At 55.5% G+C, this 16653-nt stretch overlaps 1 protein-coding gene across 2 annotated transcripts in view; it reads left to right on the top strand.

Moving 5' to 3' along the window:
• STK32B (serine/threonine kinase 32B) overlaps window positions 1-16653 on the top strand; it is a gene marked incomplete at both ends in the record, with an annotated part of 145438 nt that overhangs the window by 23273 nt on the left and 105512 nt on the right. For both annotated transcript variants that reach the window (XM_079781717.1, XM_079781718.1), the window contains one exon: window positions 16011-16066. In XM_079781717.1, the coding sequence (XP_079637843.1) occupies window positions 16011-16066 (56 nt within the window). The remainder of the gene's footprint in view (window positions 1-16010; window positions 16067-16653) is intronic.

The raw sequence follows: 16653 nt of genomic DNA on the forward strand, positions 1-16653 counted from the left end.
GGTCCCCCTCACGGCCTCCCGTTCTGCTGCCTCCGTGACCTCAGACCTGCGAGAGGGTGCACCCCTGTGCTCTGAGCACTTCGCTCCGGGGCCCCAGGACACTGACGCAGCTTCCCGGAGGACCGGGCGTGCTGGGGTGCACCCTGGGCACTGGGCGAGCTGCCGCGGGCCGGCCCCCCTCCTGTCCTTAGCTACGGACGCTCTGAGCCGGACTCCTGCGCACTGGCTTCCCAGGCTCCAGAGCGGCGTCACACTGTGACAGAGGAGATGAGGCTCCGGAGCGTGCTCAGAGGGAGAAGGGACACATGGTTGCTCTCCTGAAGCCGGGGGTCCCCGATGGGAACCTCGTGGGGGAGGGAGGAGCGCGGATGCCCAGTCCTCGGGCGCAGCGGCGGGCCGGCCACTCCGGTTTCTGGTTGCGGCCGGGCACACAGGCTCCCGACAGACAGTCGTGTGGAAGTTGTGACACCTCGATGACCAGCTACACCCACCCAGGCCGTTTGGAAGGGACACGCCTGCAGTCCCGTGAACTGGGCCTTCATGGACCCAGCACTCTTGTTCTTCATTACTTCTTTAACGACATGCGTCAAACACAGACAAGTATGGGAACGCTACCACGCGCAGCGGCCTCTCCTCCCCGGCGGGAGGGAAGGAACGCCGTGGATAGAGGAGAAGCCCCTTGTCTGCCCCACCACAGACCCTTCCGTGGTTTGTTTATTTTTTTGCCTAAGGTTGTGTAGCCCAAACCAATAGGTCCTATTTTTAAAAAATATATATTTTATTGATTTTTTACAGAGAGGAAGGGAGGGCATATGCCCAGGTTGCAGGCTCCCTTCCTCTCTGATAGCAATAAAAATATATTTTTAAAAGAACAGCTTTCTGGCTTTGCTACAGAGCGGCCGGAGTTAGTCCTTGACGTCTGCCACAGTCTTAAGGAGGCAGTCCAGGTGGCTGTGCTGCGGTGGTTTTCCCGTCCAGGGTACGAGGGCTCGGGAATTCACTGGATCCGTCACCAAGGAAGCACCTCGGGGCCAGATTTCCGTGTTGGTGAGGCGAGCCAGGTCATACTCCCGACAGTGATAACTGCCGTCCCCAGAGAGAAACTCCGTGGCTGCATATGGTGGCGGTGGTGGGTTTTATTTAAATGTGGCAGGCACATATGTCCCCGGATGTGTACTAAACCTACATACACCTGTTATGTCTGGATAGAGAGTTAGATACATCGATGAGAGAGAAACATCGATCAGCTGCCTCCTGCACACCCCCTACTGGGGATGTGCCCGCAACCAAGGTACATGCCCTTGACCGGAATCGAACCTGGGACCCTTCAGTCCACAGACCGACGCTCTATCCACTGAGCCACACCGGTCAGGGCAATAGGTCCTATTTGTAAACTCTACCCCAATGAAATGAGCTCATCCTGCATCTTGCTTTTTCACTCCCCGTTCTGTTTGATCTGTGTTAAGGGCTCTGCCGCGTTCCCTGTGATTGCCATGGCTTACTGACTCACTCCCTTACGGACGGTAACGGGCGCGCTCTAGCTTGGGTTTTCTGTGCACACGCCTGGGCGTGGCTGGGGGCATTTGCCATGGAACACACACTGGGAAATGGTGGCATTGCGGGCCACAGGGTGTGTGTGCCGCCTTGGAATTGGTGGGGTGTTGATTGACAGGTTGCTGCCCAGAAGGGTAAAATTTTTGGTAGTTTCTGCTTGCCCACCTGAGGTCAACACTTGGTACTCTCAGACTTACAATTTTTGCCAATATGATGAGTTTTTGGAATTGCATTTCCTGGTCCTGGTGACGTTGAACGTCTTTTGAAATATTTATTATTCGTTGAGGTTTCCAAAATGGGAAAGGATATTGGCCACACATATCTTTGGCTCATTCCCTCCCCCCAAATGGATTGAATGAATGTATATCACCAATAATAGAAGGCATCCTTCTCTTATTCCTAACTTCAGTGGAAATTAGGAATAATTTAAGATTACGAATGATATTTGTTGTAGGTTTTTGGTTATTAACTACTAGAGGCCCGGTGCACAAATTCGTGCATGGGTGGGAGTCCCTCGGCCTCGCCAGCGATCGGGGCCTATTGGGGCCCGGCCGGCCAGGGGGAGAGACTGTGGGAGGTTGGCTGTGGGAGCACACTGACCACCAGGGGGCAGCTCCTGCATTGAGCATCTGCCCCCTGGTGGTCAGTGCGCGTCATAGCGACTGGTCGACTGGTCATTCGGTCAGTCGGTCGATCACTTAGGCTTTTATATATAGAGATTGCTGGGTTAAGGAAGTTTACTGTATTCCCAGTTTGCTCAGAGTTTTATGAAGCATTATGAATGGGGCCTAATTTTAACTCTTTCATTGAAATATTGCAGATGTGAAAGTGTCCAAGGCCTAAGTGTGAAGGGGGGTATGTTTTCAGAAAGTGAGCGTGCCTATGTGGCCAGTAGCCAATCCAGGACCAGAACATTAGCAGTAACCCATACACCCCTTCATGCTCCTGCCTGTCTTCTCCTCAGAGGAATCCTTGTCATGAGTTCTAACACCATAGATTAGTGTGGCCTGGCTCAAACCTTCTGTAAATAGGATCGAGGAATATTGGTTAGTTTGCTCCCGCCTTCCCTTTCTCAGCATTGTTTGTAGTTCCATCCATGTTGCTTTCTGTAGTTTTAGTTTATTTTTATTTTTGCTACGTTCTAAGGTGTGCACATGGTACGGTATGGTTCTCTCTTCTGATCTGGATGCTCATTGTTAACAGAATAGCATTCATTTTGGGGGTATATGCCCGAAAGGAACATTTTGAGGTCATAGGCTACGCCTCTGCTCAATTTCCCAATTGCCCCAATTGGCATTCCTGCCCACGGTAAGGAGGGTCTCCTTGCTCCGTGTCCTCCCTGACAATTGTCATCGTCATTCTTACTTTAGCTGTTCTGGTAGGTGTGTCATGCCCCTTAATTGCGGTTTTAATTTACATTTCCCATCACTAATACTGTTGAATACCTTTTCATGTGATTATTTTTTTTCATATGTCCTTTTATGAAGTACCTTTCACTTCTCTGCCGATTTCTCTATGGCGTTTGTCTTTCTATTGACTGTCCTCTGCCTACTGTGGATGTACGTTCAGCCACGGAGGTCTTAGCTGTGTGACAAAAAGATCTTCTGATCTGTAGTGCGCGTTTTTACTCTCTTAATGGTGAATCCTGATGAACAGATATTCTTAAATTTAATTTATTGGTCTTTTTTTATGGTTGGTGCGTAAGGGTCTCTGCCCACTCTAATATCTAAGATCGTGGAGATATCCCATTGGCAAAGGATATGGCCCATTTTCCCCCCAATAGATTGAGTTGTTGAACAGCATCAGTAGTAGGTGGCATTCTTCTCTTACTCCTGGCTTCAGTGGAAGTGTTTCTGAAGTTTTGACATTAAGCATGACGCATGTTTAAAGTTTTCGGTTGTTAACTGTGACCACATTAAGGACGTTTTCTGTGTTCCCAGTTCCCTCTAGAAAACTTGGGGTTTAACCGCGCATGCTCAGATCTGCAGCCTTCGCGGGATGGATTTTTGCATTACGGTAGAAGAGAGAGGTCCTCATCATCCTCAGTGAAGTTAGCAGTAGGGACTTAATACTACTCCGTCCGTATTTAAATTTCCTCCATTGCCCCGAAGTGCCTCTTATTGACTGTTTATGAAAACAGGATCCAAAGGAAGCTCCCTCCACTCTGGTCTTAATTCTCTTCACCTCCTTTCACCTCCGGTGGTGGTCTCTCTCCATGACTTTTTCATGCTATTCCCTCGAGAAGGAGGTAGGTTTTTCTGGAAAATGTTTCATGTGCCGGGTTTTATTATTGCTTCCTTATGGTGTCAGTTAGTGTACTCCTTCTATGTCCTATCGATCTTAAAGCGTGGGCGAGATTGAAGTGTAATGCTTGGGGGCATGCCCTCTTTGCTGGAGGAGCTATGCAGCAGATCCAATTTCGATGTTTCCTTCGTGATGCTAAGATTGATCGGTGGGTTAGGTAGTGACAGACTGACCCCTTTCTTGTAAAATCCCTCACAGCTTCCTACCTAGTGACTGACCATTCATCGATGGCCATTGCCGGAATCAGTTGTTAACTGAGGAACTGCCAGTGGTACATTTTAACTGTGGATCGTTCTGTGTTTAGTAAGTGAATGAGCGCTACCTCATCCCCTTTGCTATGGGGTTACCTGGAATAACACTAGAGAGGAGCAGAACAGATGCTTAATTCTTTCCTGCACTCATCAGACTCTAGACGAGTTGGTTTTTTAGCATTCCAGTGTGATATGCTGGGTTTCGTTTCTTTCTGTCGCCTTTTCCTGAAGCTGATTTTGAACTTGGTTTTTGTAAATTCCACGCGTTATAATACGTTTCGGTCTTACTTTTTATCTAAGTTATTATGGAAGCATCACATATGAACAGGTTATTGCGCCCATCATGTGTCCGGTTCCAGGTAGTTGTCCCAGGTGAGCACACCTGTGTGACCTCTGCTCCCCTCAGCAAACAGATCACGCGTTCCCAGAAGCTCCTTCCACAACCCAGGCATGTGCCCTTGACTGGAATTGAACCACTGTCCTGCCGGCCTCACCTGCGGTTAGTCTTTTCCTGGCTGCATCTTACACAGCCCCCCCCACCCCGGGCTATGTCCTGTGTGTGGGACTTTTGCATTCGACATTGCTTCTGAGGATCACCGGTGCTATTACAGGGACTTGCGGGTGCTTTATTCCGGTTGGCGCTCTGGGCTCCAGGGGGGAGTACACCGCAGCCCCTCCATGGTGCTGCTGGTGGGAATCGGGTTGTTTCCAGCTTGAGGCTGGGACAGCCCCGTGCGTGTCCTGCACGCGGTTCTCGCTGTCCCTGCAGCTTTTCCGGTGTGGACCCTGGAGTGAGCGGCCAGGCCACACAGGCGTGCTCAGCTCTGAGGGCCCTGTCAGATGATTTTGCAAAGTGATTTTTTAATGAATTGAAACTCCCACTAGCAGTGTATGCGAATTCCAGTTGTTCCACATCTTTGCCCACAGTTAGTAGAGTTCATTATAATTCCTTATTGTTTTAGCAGTTCTGGTGGGTTGTGTGGGGACATTCCATTGTGATGTCAATTTGTAGCTTTCTGGTGTGTGATGAAATCAAGCACATTTTAATATATATATATATCTCAATTTCAGAGAGGAAGGGAGAGAGAGAGAGAACATCAATGATGAGATACATTGATTGGCTACCTCCTGTATGCTCCCTACTGGAGATCGAGCCCGCAACCCAGGCATGTGCCCTTGACTGGAATTGAACCTGGAACCCTTCAGTCCACAGGCCAATGCTCTATCCACTGAGCCAAACCAGCCAGGCCTGTGGTCGGCAAACTGCGGCTCGCGAGCCACATGCAGCTCTTTGGCCCCTTGAATGTGGCTCTTCCACAAAATACCACGGCCTGGGTGAGTGTATTTTGAAGAAGTGGCGTTAGAAGAAGTTTAAGTTTAAAAAATTTGGCTCTCAAAAGAAATTTCAATCATTGTACTGGTGATATTTGGCTCTGTTGACTAATGAGTTTGCTGACCCCTGGGCCAGGCCAATCAAGCGCATTTTCATGTGCATAATGACCAGTTGGTACTCCTTTCATGAAGTCTTTTGCCAGTTATTTCTCAAGTTGGGTATCTCCCTTTTTACTGACTTCTAGATGCTTGAAGTGTTTTGCTACTTGAATGTAGCCAACATAATTCACTTGTTCCTTCAATGGTTAGGCACATTTTGCTTCTTGTTTTAAAATTCTTTGCATCTAACAAGTTGCAAAGATTTTTCTCATGGGTAACCTTTAGAGATTTACATTCTTACCTTTCAATATTGGTTTCCCATCCCTCTGGAGTCGATTAGCTAGATGGGGTGGGGGAGAGGGACATCATTTATTTCCAGTTGACGCACCACTCTTTGTGGAAGACTATGGTAGCAGTTTGCTACCGCTGCGTGACAAAAACCGCCCAAAGCTCAGTCCCTTACAACAGCGTCCACTTGTTTTGGTCACAGTTGGACACATCGGCAGAGGGGGCTGGGGCTCGCTCCGGGCAACCAGCTGCTGAGGTGGCGGCGCCCCCTTCCCTAGGGCTTGGCATGTTGGGGGAGGGCGGCGTGGGCCGGTTCCCATGGAGGTGGGGACCTGAGAGAGACGAGGGAGCATGTCTCAGTGTGAAAGCCCTCCTCAGCCTCTGCGTCTGTCACGTTTGCTGTCGTCCCTGTGGCCAGAGCAAGGCCGTGGTCAACCCCACACTCATTGTGGGCGGGGACTGCCCCGGGTCATGGATACAGGGAGGCGTGGCCAGTGTTGGGGTCCATTCTGCAGCCATCGACTCATACCCATCTTTCCAATCGCACTGACTGCGTGTCACCCCGTCTCAAAGGCAGCGGCTGCATGTCTGTGAGCCTGCCCCTCTCGCTGTCCTCGGTCCTGGGGTAGACGATCTGTGGCCTGAATTCCCAACACGGCAGCTTCCGATCTGGACTTCTGGGACTTTGTTATTTTTCTTCTTCAAGATCAAGGGGGTCATTGGCTCCAGGAAGGGGGGTCATTGGCTCCAGGAAGGGGTGTCATTGGCTCCAGGAAGGGGGATCATCCTTCTACCTCCCAGAATCCCAAGTAGAAATCATCAGGAAAACCCGGCAGGGTGGCTGAAACAGCAATTAGGAGAGAATGGTTCTGTTTAAGTCTGAAACACCCATTAGTTTTGAAGGATGGAGACTGTAAAAGGCAGTTTATATGCAAACGCTCCCCATGTTCTCGCCGCACAAGGCTGCACCCTGTCATTAGCGGCAAAGACCTCCTTTCCCTCCGTCCTTCCGAATGGCCACGCCGTCCGGGCTCCCGTGTCACCTCCACGCAGGCTGAAGCCACGGTGGTCCCCAGAGCCTCGTCCGCGACAGAGCCACGCGCTTCATCAGCCGCACAGGTGCCTCCTCTTCCCGCGGAGGGCTGAGGCCGGAGAGAAGACGCGTGCCCAGGGCTAGTCCTTCATTCACGCGTTTGCTTGTCAGGAGTGAGTTAAGTATTCATGGAACAACTATTTCACCGAGGCACCGGGGAAACGAAGACGGGCAAGTGCCCTTGTTACAGACGGGCACTGAGCTGGCAAACAGGCATGGAAGCGGGAGAACGTGCCGTCAGCGAGGGCGGATGGATGTGTGCAGGGCCGTGACAGAGGTGTGTGCACGGGCCTCCTTGACGGGTTGTCTTAGTTTGGGCTTCCCGAGAAGCAGACCCTGAGGCCAGGGTCCACGTGCGAGTAGTTTGTTTAGGAGGGGATGCCAGGCTACCCGGCAGGGAGGGGCGGCGAGACAGGGAAGGGAAGGCGGGGGGGCGGGGAGCGGGGGTTACTGAGCGAGTTACCGCCGTGGGCACCTGCGGACTCTGGGGAGCGCGTGGCAGGCGCCTCGGAGTCATCCCCTCTGTGGTCAGGGACTTGGGACAGTGGTCCCCCCATGCCCATCCGTCACGGGTGAGGGCTGCTCCCAGGGAGGTTCCGCTCTGGGCATTTCCCACCTGAGGGCGCGGAGCAGAGGCCGGCACCGGGGCAGCCCCCAGTGGAGAGATGGGCGCCTGCACCGTGTGCACGCAGGTGGAAGAGCGAGGGCAGGCGGGGGCACCCACAGTCGGCTGGGAGGCTGCATCAGTCAGGAGCACAGAGGAGCAGGGCCACGAGGACGGAGGGATGAGCGGACAGATGCTCGGCAGAGATTTATTGTGAGGAACTGGCTCAGAGGCTGAGTCCCAAGATGTGCCGTCCCCGAGCCAGGGGTGTAAGTTTCCGTCTGACAGCCAGCAGGCTCGGGACCCAAGAGGGGCTGATGTCCCAGTTGGAGTCTGACTCCCCTCTGCAAGAAGGAAGAGCCAATTCTATTTCTAAAATAACTCATTGTTTCTACAACATGGACAGATACAGGTGCACACTCAGATGTGATCACACACAGGTGTGATCATACAGGTACATACACACAGGCGTGATCATAAATGTACACACTCATGTGTGATCATACATGTATACACACAGGTGTCATCATATTGGTGTACACTCAGGTGTGATCATACAGGTGTACACACAGGTGTGATCATACAGGTGTACACATAGGTGTGATCATGCATGTGCACACATATGTCATCATACATGTGTGATCATACATGTGCACACACGTGTGATCATGCAGGTGCACACACAGATGTGATCATACAGGTGCACACACAGGTGTGATCATGCAGGTGCACAGGTGTGAGCACACAGGTGCTCCTTCATTCATTCCTGCGTCAGCCATCCTTTACTGACCCTCTCCTCTGGGCCAGGTGCTTGTCTGGGGGTGCTGGGTTGAATACTGTCGCCCCAAATTCATGCTCCCCTGGAACCGCAGAATGCGACCTTATTTGGAAGTAGGGTCCTGGCAGATGTAATGAGTTAAGATGAGGTCATACTGTGGTAAGCCCTCGTCTAATGACTGGCGTCCTTAGAGGAAGCGGAGAAAAGACAGAGACAGACGCAGAGGGGAGAGGCCCCGTGAGGACAGAGGCAGAGCCTGGCCTGGTGCAGCCATCAGCCGGGGACAGCAAGGACTCTGGCTGCAGCCGGAGCGGGAGGAGGCCGGGCAGGAGCCTCCGGAGCGTGAGGAGGAGGGCTGAGTTTCTGCTGCCGGAGCCTCTGGTCCATGGGGCTTTGTTACCCGGCCCGAGGCAGCGGCCACGCTGGGCGAGAGGAGGCCCGGGCGTCTGAGCAGCCCTCGCCATCGAGGAATTGCTAGGGCCACACACGCCCTCTCAGACACGTGCAGCTGAGGAATGTTAGGGCCACACACGCCCCCTCAGACACGTGCAGCTGAGGAATGTTAGGGCCACACACGCCCCCTCAGACACGTGCAGCTGAGGAATGTTAGGGCCACACACGCCCCTTCAGACACGTGCAGCTGAGGAATGTTAGGGCCACACACGCCCCCTCAGACACGTGCAGCTGAGGAATGTTAGGGCCACACACGCCCCCTCAGACACGTGCAGCTGAGGAATGTTAGGGTCACACACGCCCCCTCAGACACGTGCAGCTGAGGAATGTTAGGGTCACACACGCCCTCTCAGACACGTGCAGCTGAGGAATGTTAGGGTCACACACACACCCTCAGACACGTGCAGCTGAGGAATGTTAGGGTCACACACACCCCCTCAGACACGTGCAGCTGAGGAATGTTAGGGCCACACACGCCCCCTCAGACACGTGCAGCTGAGGAATGTTAGGGTCAAACACGCCCCCTCAGACACGTGCAGCTGAGGAATGTTAGGGTCACACGCCCTCTCAGACACGTGCAGCTGAGGAATGTTAGGGTCACACACGCCCCTTCAGACACGTGCAGCTGAGGAATGTTAGGGTCACACACACCCCCTCAGACACGTGCAGCTGAGGAATGTTAGGGTCACACGCCCTCTCAGACACGTGCAGCTGAGGAATGTTAGGGCCACACACGCCCCTTCAGACACGTGCAGCTGAGGAATGTTAGGGTCACACACGCCCCCTCAGACACGTGCAGCTGAGGAATGTTAGGGCCACACACGCCCTCTCAGACACGTGCAGCTGAGGAATGTTAGGGTCACACACACCCCCTCAGACACGTGCAGCTGAGGAATGTTAGGGTCACACACACCCCCTCAGACACGTGCAGCTGAGGAATGTTAGGGTCACACACACCCCCTCAGACACGTGCAGCTGAGGAATGTTAGGGCCACACACGCCCCCTCAGACACGTGCAGCTGAGGAATGTTAGGGTCACACACACCCCCTCAGACACGTGCAGCTGAGGAATGTTAGGGTCACACGCCCTCTCAGACACGTGCAGCTGAGGAATGTTAGGGCCACACACGCCCCTTCAGACACGTGCAGCTGAGGAATGTTAGGGTCACACACGCCCCCTCAGACACGTGCAGCTGAGGAATGTTAGGGCCACACACGCCCTCTCAGACACGTGCAGCTGAGGAATGTTAGGGTCACACACACCCCCTCAGACACGTGCAGCTGAGGAATGTTAGGGTCACACACACCCCCTCAGACACGTGCAGCTGAGGAATGTTAGGGTCACACACACCCCCTCAGACACGTGCAGCTGAGGAATGTTAGGGTCACACACGCCCCCTCAGACACGTGCAGCTGAGGAATGTTAGGGTCACACACACCCCCTCAGACACGTGCAGCTGAGGAATGTTAGGGTCACACGCCCTCTCAGACACGTGCAGCTGAGGAATGTTAGGGCCACACACGCCCCTTCAGACACGTGCAGCTGAGGAATGTTAGGGTCACACACGCCCCCTCAGACACGTGCAGCTGAGGAATGTTAGGGCCACACACGCCCTCTCAGACACGTGCAGCTGAGGAATGTTAGGGTCACACGCCCTCTCAGACACGTGCAGCTGAGGAATGTTAGGGTCACACACGCCCCCTCAGACACGTGCAGCTGAGGAATGTTAGGGTCACACACGCCCCCTCAGACACGTGCAGCTGAGGAATGTTAGGGTCACACACGCCCCCTCAGACACGTGCAGCTGAGGAATGTTAGGGTCACACACACCCCCTCAGACACGTGCAGCTGAGGAATGTTAGGGTCACACGCCCTCTCAGACACGTGCAGCTGAGGAATGTTAGGGCCACACACGCCCCCTCAGACACGTGCAGCTGAGGAATGTTAGGGTCACACACGCCCCCTCAGACACGTGCAGCTGAGGAATGTTAGGGCCACACACGCCCCCTCAGACACGTGCAGCTGAGGAATGTTAGGGTCACACGCCCTCTCAGACACGTGCAGCTGAGGAATGTTAGGGCCACACACGCCCCTTCAGACACGTGCAGCTGAGGAATGTTAGGGTCACACACGCCCCCTCAGACACGTGCAGCTGAGGAATGTTAGGGTCACACGCCCTCTCAGACACGTGCAGCTGAGGAATGTTAGGGCCACACACGCCCCTTCAGACACGTGCAGCTGAGGAATGTTAGGGTCACACACGCCCCCTCAGACACGTGCAGCTGAGGAATGTTAGGGCCACACACGCCCTCTCAGACACGTGCAGCTGAGGAATGTTAGGGTCACACACACCCCCTCAGACACGTGCAGCTGAGGAATGTTAGGGTCACACACACCCCCTCAGACACGTGCAGCTGAGGAATGTTAGGGTCACACACACCCCCTCAGACACGTGCAGCTGAGGAATGTTAGGGCCACACACGCCCCCTCAGACACGTGCAGCTGAGGAATGTTAGGGTCACACACACCCCCTCAGACACGTGCAGCTGAGGAATGTTAGGGTCACACGCCCTCTCAGACACGTGCAGCTGAGGAATGTTAGGGCCACACACGCCCCTTCAGACACGTGCAGCTGAGGAATGTTAGGGTCACACACGCCCCCTCAGACACGTGCAGCTGAGGAATGTTAGGGCCACACACGCCCTCTCAGACACGTGCAGCTGAGGAATGTTAGGGTCACACACACCCCCTCAGACACGTGCAGCTGAGGAATGTTAGGGTCACACACACCCCCTCAGACACGTGCAGCTGAGGAATGTTAGGGTCACACACACCCCCTCAGACACGTGCAGCTGAGGAATGTTAGGGTCACACACGCCCCCTCAGACACGTGCAGCTGAGGAATGTTAGGGTCACACACACCCCCTCAGACACGTGCAGCTGAGGAATGTTAGGGTCACACGCCCTCTCAGACACGTGCAGCTGAGGAATGTTAGGGCCACACACGCCCCTTCAGACACGTGCAGCTGAGGAATGTTAGGGTCACACACGCCCCCTCAGACACGTGCAGCTGAGGAATGTTAGGGCCACACACGCCCTCTCAGACACGTGCAGCTGAGGAATGTTAGGGTCACACGCCCTCTCAGACACGTGCAGCTGAGGAATGTTAGGGTCACACACGCCCCCTCAGACACGTGCAGCTGAGGAATGTTAGGGTCACACACGCCCCTTCAGACACGTGCAGCTGAGGAATGTTAGGGTCACACACGCCCCCTCAGACACGTGCAGCTGAGGAATGTTAGGGCCACACACGCCCTCTCAGACACGTGCAGCTGAGGAATGTTAGGGTCACACACACCCCCTCAGACACGTGCAGCTGAGGAATGTTAGGGTCACACACACCCCCTCAGACACGTGCAGCTGAGGAATGTTAGGGTCACACACACCCCCTCAGACACGTGCAGCTGAGGAATGTTAGGGCCACACACGCCCCCTCAGACACGTGCAGCTGAGGAATGTTAGGGTCACACACACCCCCTCAGACACGTGCAGCTGAGGAATGTTAGGGTCACACGCCCTCTCAGACACGTGCAGCTGAGGAATGTTAGGGCCACACACGCCCCTTCAGACACGTGCAGCTGAGGAATGTTAGGGTCACACACGCCCCCTCAGACACGTGCAGCTGAGGAATGTTAGGGCCACACACGCCCTCTCAGACACGTGCAGCTGAGGAATGTTAGGGTCACACACACCCCCTCAGACACGTGCAGCTGAGGAATGTTAGGGTCACACACACCCCCTCAGACACGTGCAGCTGAGGAATGTTAGGGTCACACACACCCCCTCAGACACGTGCAGCTGAGGAATGTTAGGGTCACACACGCCCCCTCAGACACGTGCAGCTGAGGAATGTTAGGGTCACACACACCCCCTCAGACACGTGCAGCTGAGGAATGTTAGGGTCACACGCCCTCTCAGACACGTGCAGCTGAGGAATGTTAGGGCCACACACGCCCCTTCAGACACGTGCAGCTGAGGAATGTTAGGGTCACACACGCCCCCTCAGACACGTGCAGCTGAGGAATGTTAGGGCCACACACGCCCTCTCAGACACGTGCAGCTGAGGAATGTTAGGGTCACACGCCCTCTCAGACACGTGCAGCTGAGGAATGTTAGGGTCACACACGCCCCCTCAGACACGTGCAGCTGAGGAATGTTAGGGTCACACACGCCCCCTCAGACACGTGCAGCTGAGGAATGTTAGGGTCACACACGCCCCCTCAGACACGTGCAGCTGAGGAATGTTAGGGTCACACACACCCCCTCAGACACGTGCAGCTGAGGAATGTTAGGGTCACACGCCCTCTCAGACACGTGCAGCTGAGGAATGTTAGGGCCACACACGCCCCCTCAGACACGTGCAGCTGAGGAATGTTAGGGTCACACACGCCCCCTCAGACACGTGCAGCTGAGGAATGTTAGGGCCACACACGCCCCCTCAGACACGTGCAGCTGAGGAATGTTAGGGTCACACGCCCTCTCAGACACGTGCAGCTGAGGAATGTTAGGGCCACACACGCCCCTTCAGACACGTGCAGCTGAGGAATGTTAGGGTCACACACGCCCCCTCAGACACGTGCAGCTGAGGAATGTTAGGGCCACACACGCCCTCTCAGACACGTGCAGCTGAGGAATGTTAGGGTCACACACGCCCCCTCAGACACGTGCAGCTGAGGAATGTTAGGGCCACACACGCCCCCTCAGACACGTGCAGCTGAGGAATGTTAGGGTCACACACGCCCCCTCAGACACGTGCAGCTGAGGAATGTTAGGGTCACACACGCCCTCTCAGACACGTGCAGCTGAGGAATGTTAGGGTCACACACGCCCCCTCAGACACGTGCAGCTGAGGAATGTTAGGGTCACACACGCCCTCTCAGACACGTGCAGCTGAGGAATGTTAGGGTCACACACGCCCTCTCAGACACATGTTCGACGCCCTCCTTCTCGCGGATGCCACCTTTCCCAGCGTCCACCTGGGCTGCCGTCCTGGTTATCAGCACAACATTCTGTCTGCATTGGGCCGTGATTTCCCGAATGCCAGAGGGTCGCTGTGTTTGCTGAGAACGTGCAGAGGGAGAAGAAAGCCCTTGGGGTTTTATGAAACACATTCATCAACCTGCACACAGAGCCGTTTGTAATGAGGCTGAAGGGGGGTGGGGTGTGGCTCCGCTCGGCACACAGCGCTGTCTGCTGTGCTGGGGACACAGGAGATCCGTGCTGAGCGATGGTCCCACCATGGTCCTGCCGTGGCCCCGGCCAGCCCGAGCGGACCCTGGCCGGCGCCGGAGGGCATCTCCAGCTGAACTTTGGCTGCGGATGTGGGTGTGGTGACCCCTGAACTTTGGGGGAGGCTGTGTGCAGGGGCCAGGACAGGCCTGTGAGCAGGGTGCCGTGGGGCTGCGGGGGCAGCTGTTACCCAAGAAGAACATGTCTCGTCTCCCCCTGTTGCAGGAGGGGGTGGGGTTCTTGGGGTGCTGCTGGAATAAGCATGTCCGGAGGCCCACGGGCGGTGAGACACGGTAGAACGCTTTATTTGCGTGGCATCATGCCCCTGGGCTTCCCAGTCCCATCTCCCTGAGTCCGTCATGGAAGAAGTGGAGCGGGGCGTGCAGAACAGCTAGAGCCACGCCAGTGCCCAGCGTGTCCGTGGGAGCCCGGTCCCCTCCAGCATCAGGCTCCTTCCCGCCCAGGGTCCATCGTGTGTGCGGTCGGCCTGGCCACGGCCACGCCGGACTATGCCAGGGAGCCAAACGAGAGCCATGAGCCCCTGTGCCAAGGGAAACCACGAGCACAGGAGAGCGAGCGTCTTGGGGATTATAGATCCCAACTTTCCTCCCACTGGGGTGGCCACGCCCATCCTGGCCAATCATCTCAGTCCCCAGGAGTGATTGGCAGGCAGCATCTTCCCGGTGTGGTACCTGCCCCCAGGGTTTGGCAGGGACCGTACACCCTCTGATGCCTGGCCTTCACTTTGCTCCTCTCCTGCTCTGAGTAACCAGTTAATGACAGTGGGACCCACCTGCTGGCCCTCGGCGCTGGGCTCAGGACAGACCAGTACACGCAGCCCCGCGTGCCTGGGCGTCTGTGGCCTTCGCGTGTCTTGCCTGGCGAGGGTGGAAGTCCCCTTCCTAGATGGGTCACGGGGGAGAGACTAGATGGGCCGGGAGAGAGGAGTCCGGGGTGAGCTCCAGGCTTGGAGCCTGTGCGGTCAGATGCACGGAGAGCCACTCCTCCTGGTCCCGCTCTGGGCCGGGGGGGGGGGGGGGGGGGGCGGCTGGAAGCCACCAGGAGGCGCTGTGAGGTGGGCAGGGATCCGTGGGCACAGCCTGGAGACCAGAGACGCCTCCGAGAGCCGTGGCATCGGTGGGGGCGGGAGCCCCCGTGCCCGTGAGAAGAGGAAGGTTTAGGGTGCGGGCTGGATGGGCTCCGGGGGTGGGTGTTGGGAGGAGGAGGAGGCTGTGGGTGCAAAAGGAGTGGGCAGTGAGAGGGGGCCCTGCCATGGACGCCAGGCAGGTGCTTCCGAAAGGAGCGCGTGGCCCAGGGGAAGGAAGCCGGGGGTCTGTGGGGCTGAGGGCGTGGCCACGTGTGGCTGCGCTGAGGGACTCGGCTGGGAGCCAGGCTGGAGCGGGGAGCTGGACGGAGCGAGAGGGGACCCCCTCGGGAAACGTGCGTGAAGGCAGGCGCCAGACAGGGCCGTGCCAGGAGGAGAGTGTGGGCACAGCATCCCCACCTGCCCGTCGCCCCGCTGCCAGGTCTGAGGCCGGCACCCATGTCGGAGGGGCCAGGACGTGGTCACGGCAGGTGGGGTTCAGTGTCCATGCAGGAGGCAGGGCTAGCTAAGCTGACACTAAGTGCCAGGGGGACGAGGCGGCGGAAGGCCCCCTGGCGAAGGGCACAGCGCAGAGAAGGACTTGGTGATGCGAGTGTCCCCGTTATCTGCCATTTCTTCCCCTCCACACCCCCTGGGAGGCGCTCACGGCCGGATCGATGCGTCGGGGGCGGATGGAATATGCCAACAAGTGGCCATGCGGGTGGGTGCTGCCGTGGGGAAGGTAACGCAGTGGGAACGAGAAGCCGCTCGGAGTACACGGTTAGGTACGTAGGTAAGAACGTTCGAGAACGAATCCGAGGTTTGGCCAGTCTGACTTGTTCCTTTTTTTCTCTCCCTCCTCCCCCATTTTCTTTTGCAGTCAACTTTGACCATTTTCAGATCCTGCGGGCCATCGGCAAAGGGAGCTTTGGAAAGGTAAGAAGGATGTTCTTTTATTTTTTATTTTTACAGAGAGGAAGGGGTAGAGAGTTAGAAACATCGATGAGAGAGAAACATCGATCTGCTGCCTCCTGCACACCTCCTACTGGGGATGTGCCCGCAACCAAGGTACATGCCCTTGACCGGAATCGAACCTGGGACCCTTCAGTCCACAGGCCAATGCTCTATCCACTGAGCCACACCGGTCAGGGCAAGAAGGATGGTTCTTAAAGAATTTCATCTTCAAAATGTCCAAGGCCCTCCCACCATTGGGCTCATGCTTGTACGCCTGGCTTTCTGTCGGTCACTGGGCCCTGTTGGAGGGAAGGTTTGGACTTGCCACCTTGGAAATGTGAAAGGAAGTCGGAATGGTTTCCTTTGGACCCGCTGTAATTTTACCCTGAAAATTAACTTCCCGGTTTGGGTGAATCACAAGGGTAATTATTTCAAGATCCCTAATGCTGCTTCTCCCTCTGGGGGCTAAATGAAGGAGTGGAAAAAACCCACAGACATAGGAGATGGCCACATCGGCTCCTTCCCGCACACAGGCCTTTTATTTTGTTTTTTTATTGTTGTGAATCCTC

This window comes from Cnephaeus nilssonii (genome assembly GCF_951640355.1).
Source record: "Cnephaeus nilssonii genome assembly, chromosome: 1".
NCBI lineage: Eukaryota > Metazoa > Chordata > Mammalia > Chiroptera > Vespertilionidae > Cnephaeus > Cnephaeus nilssonii.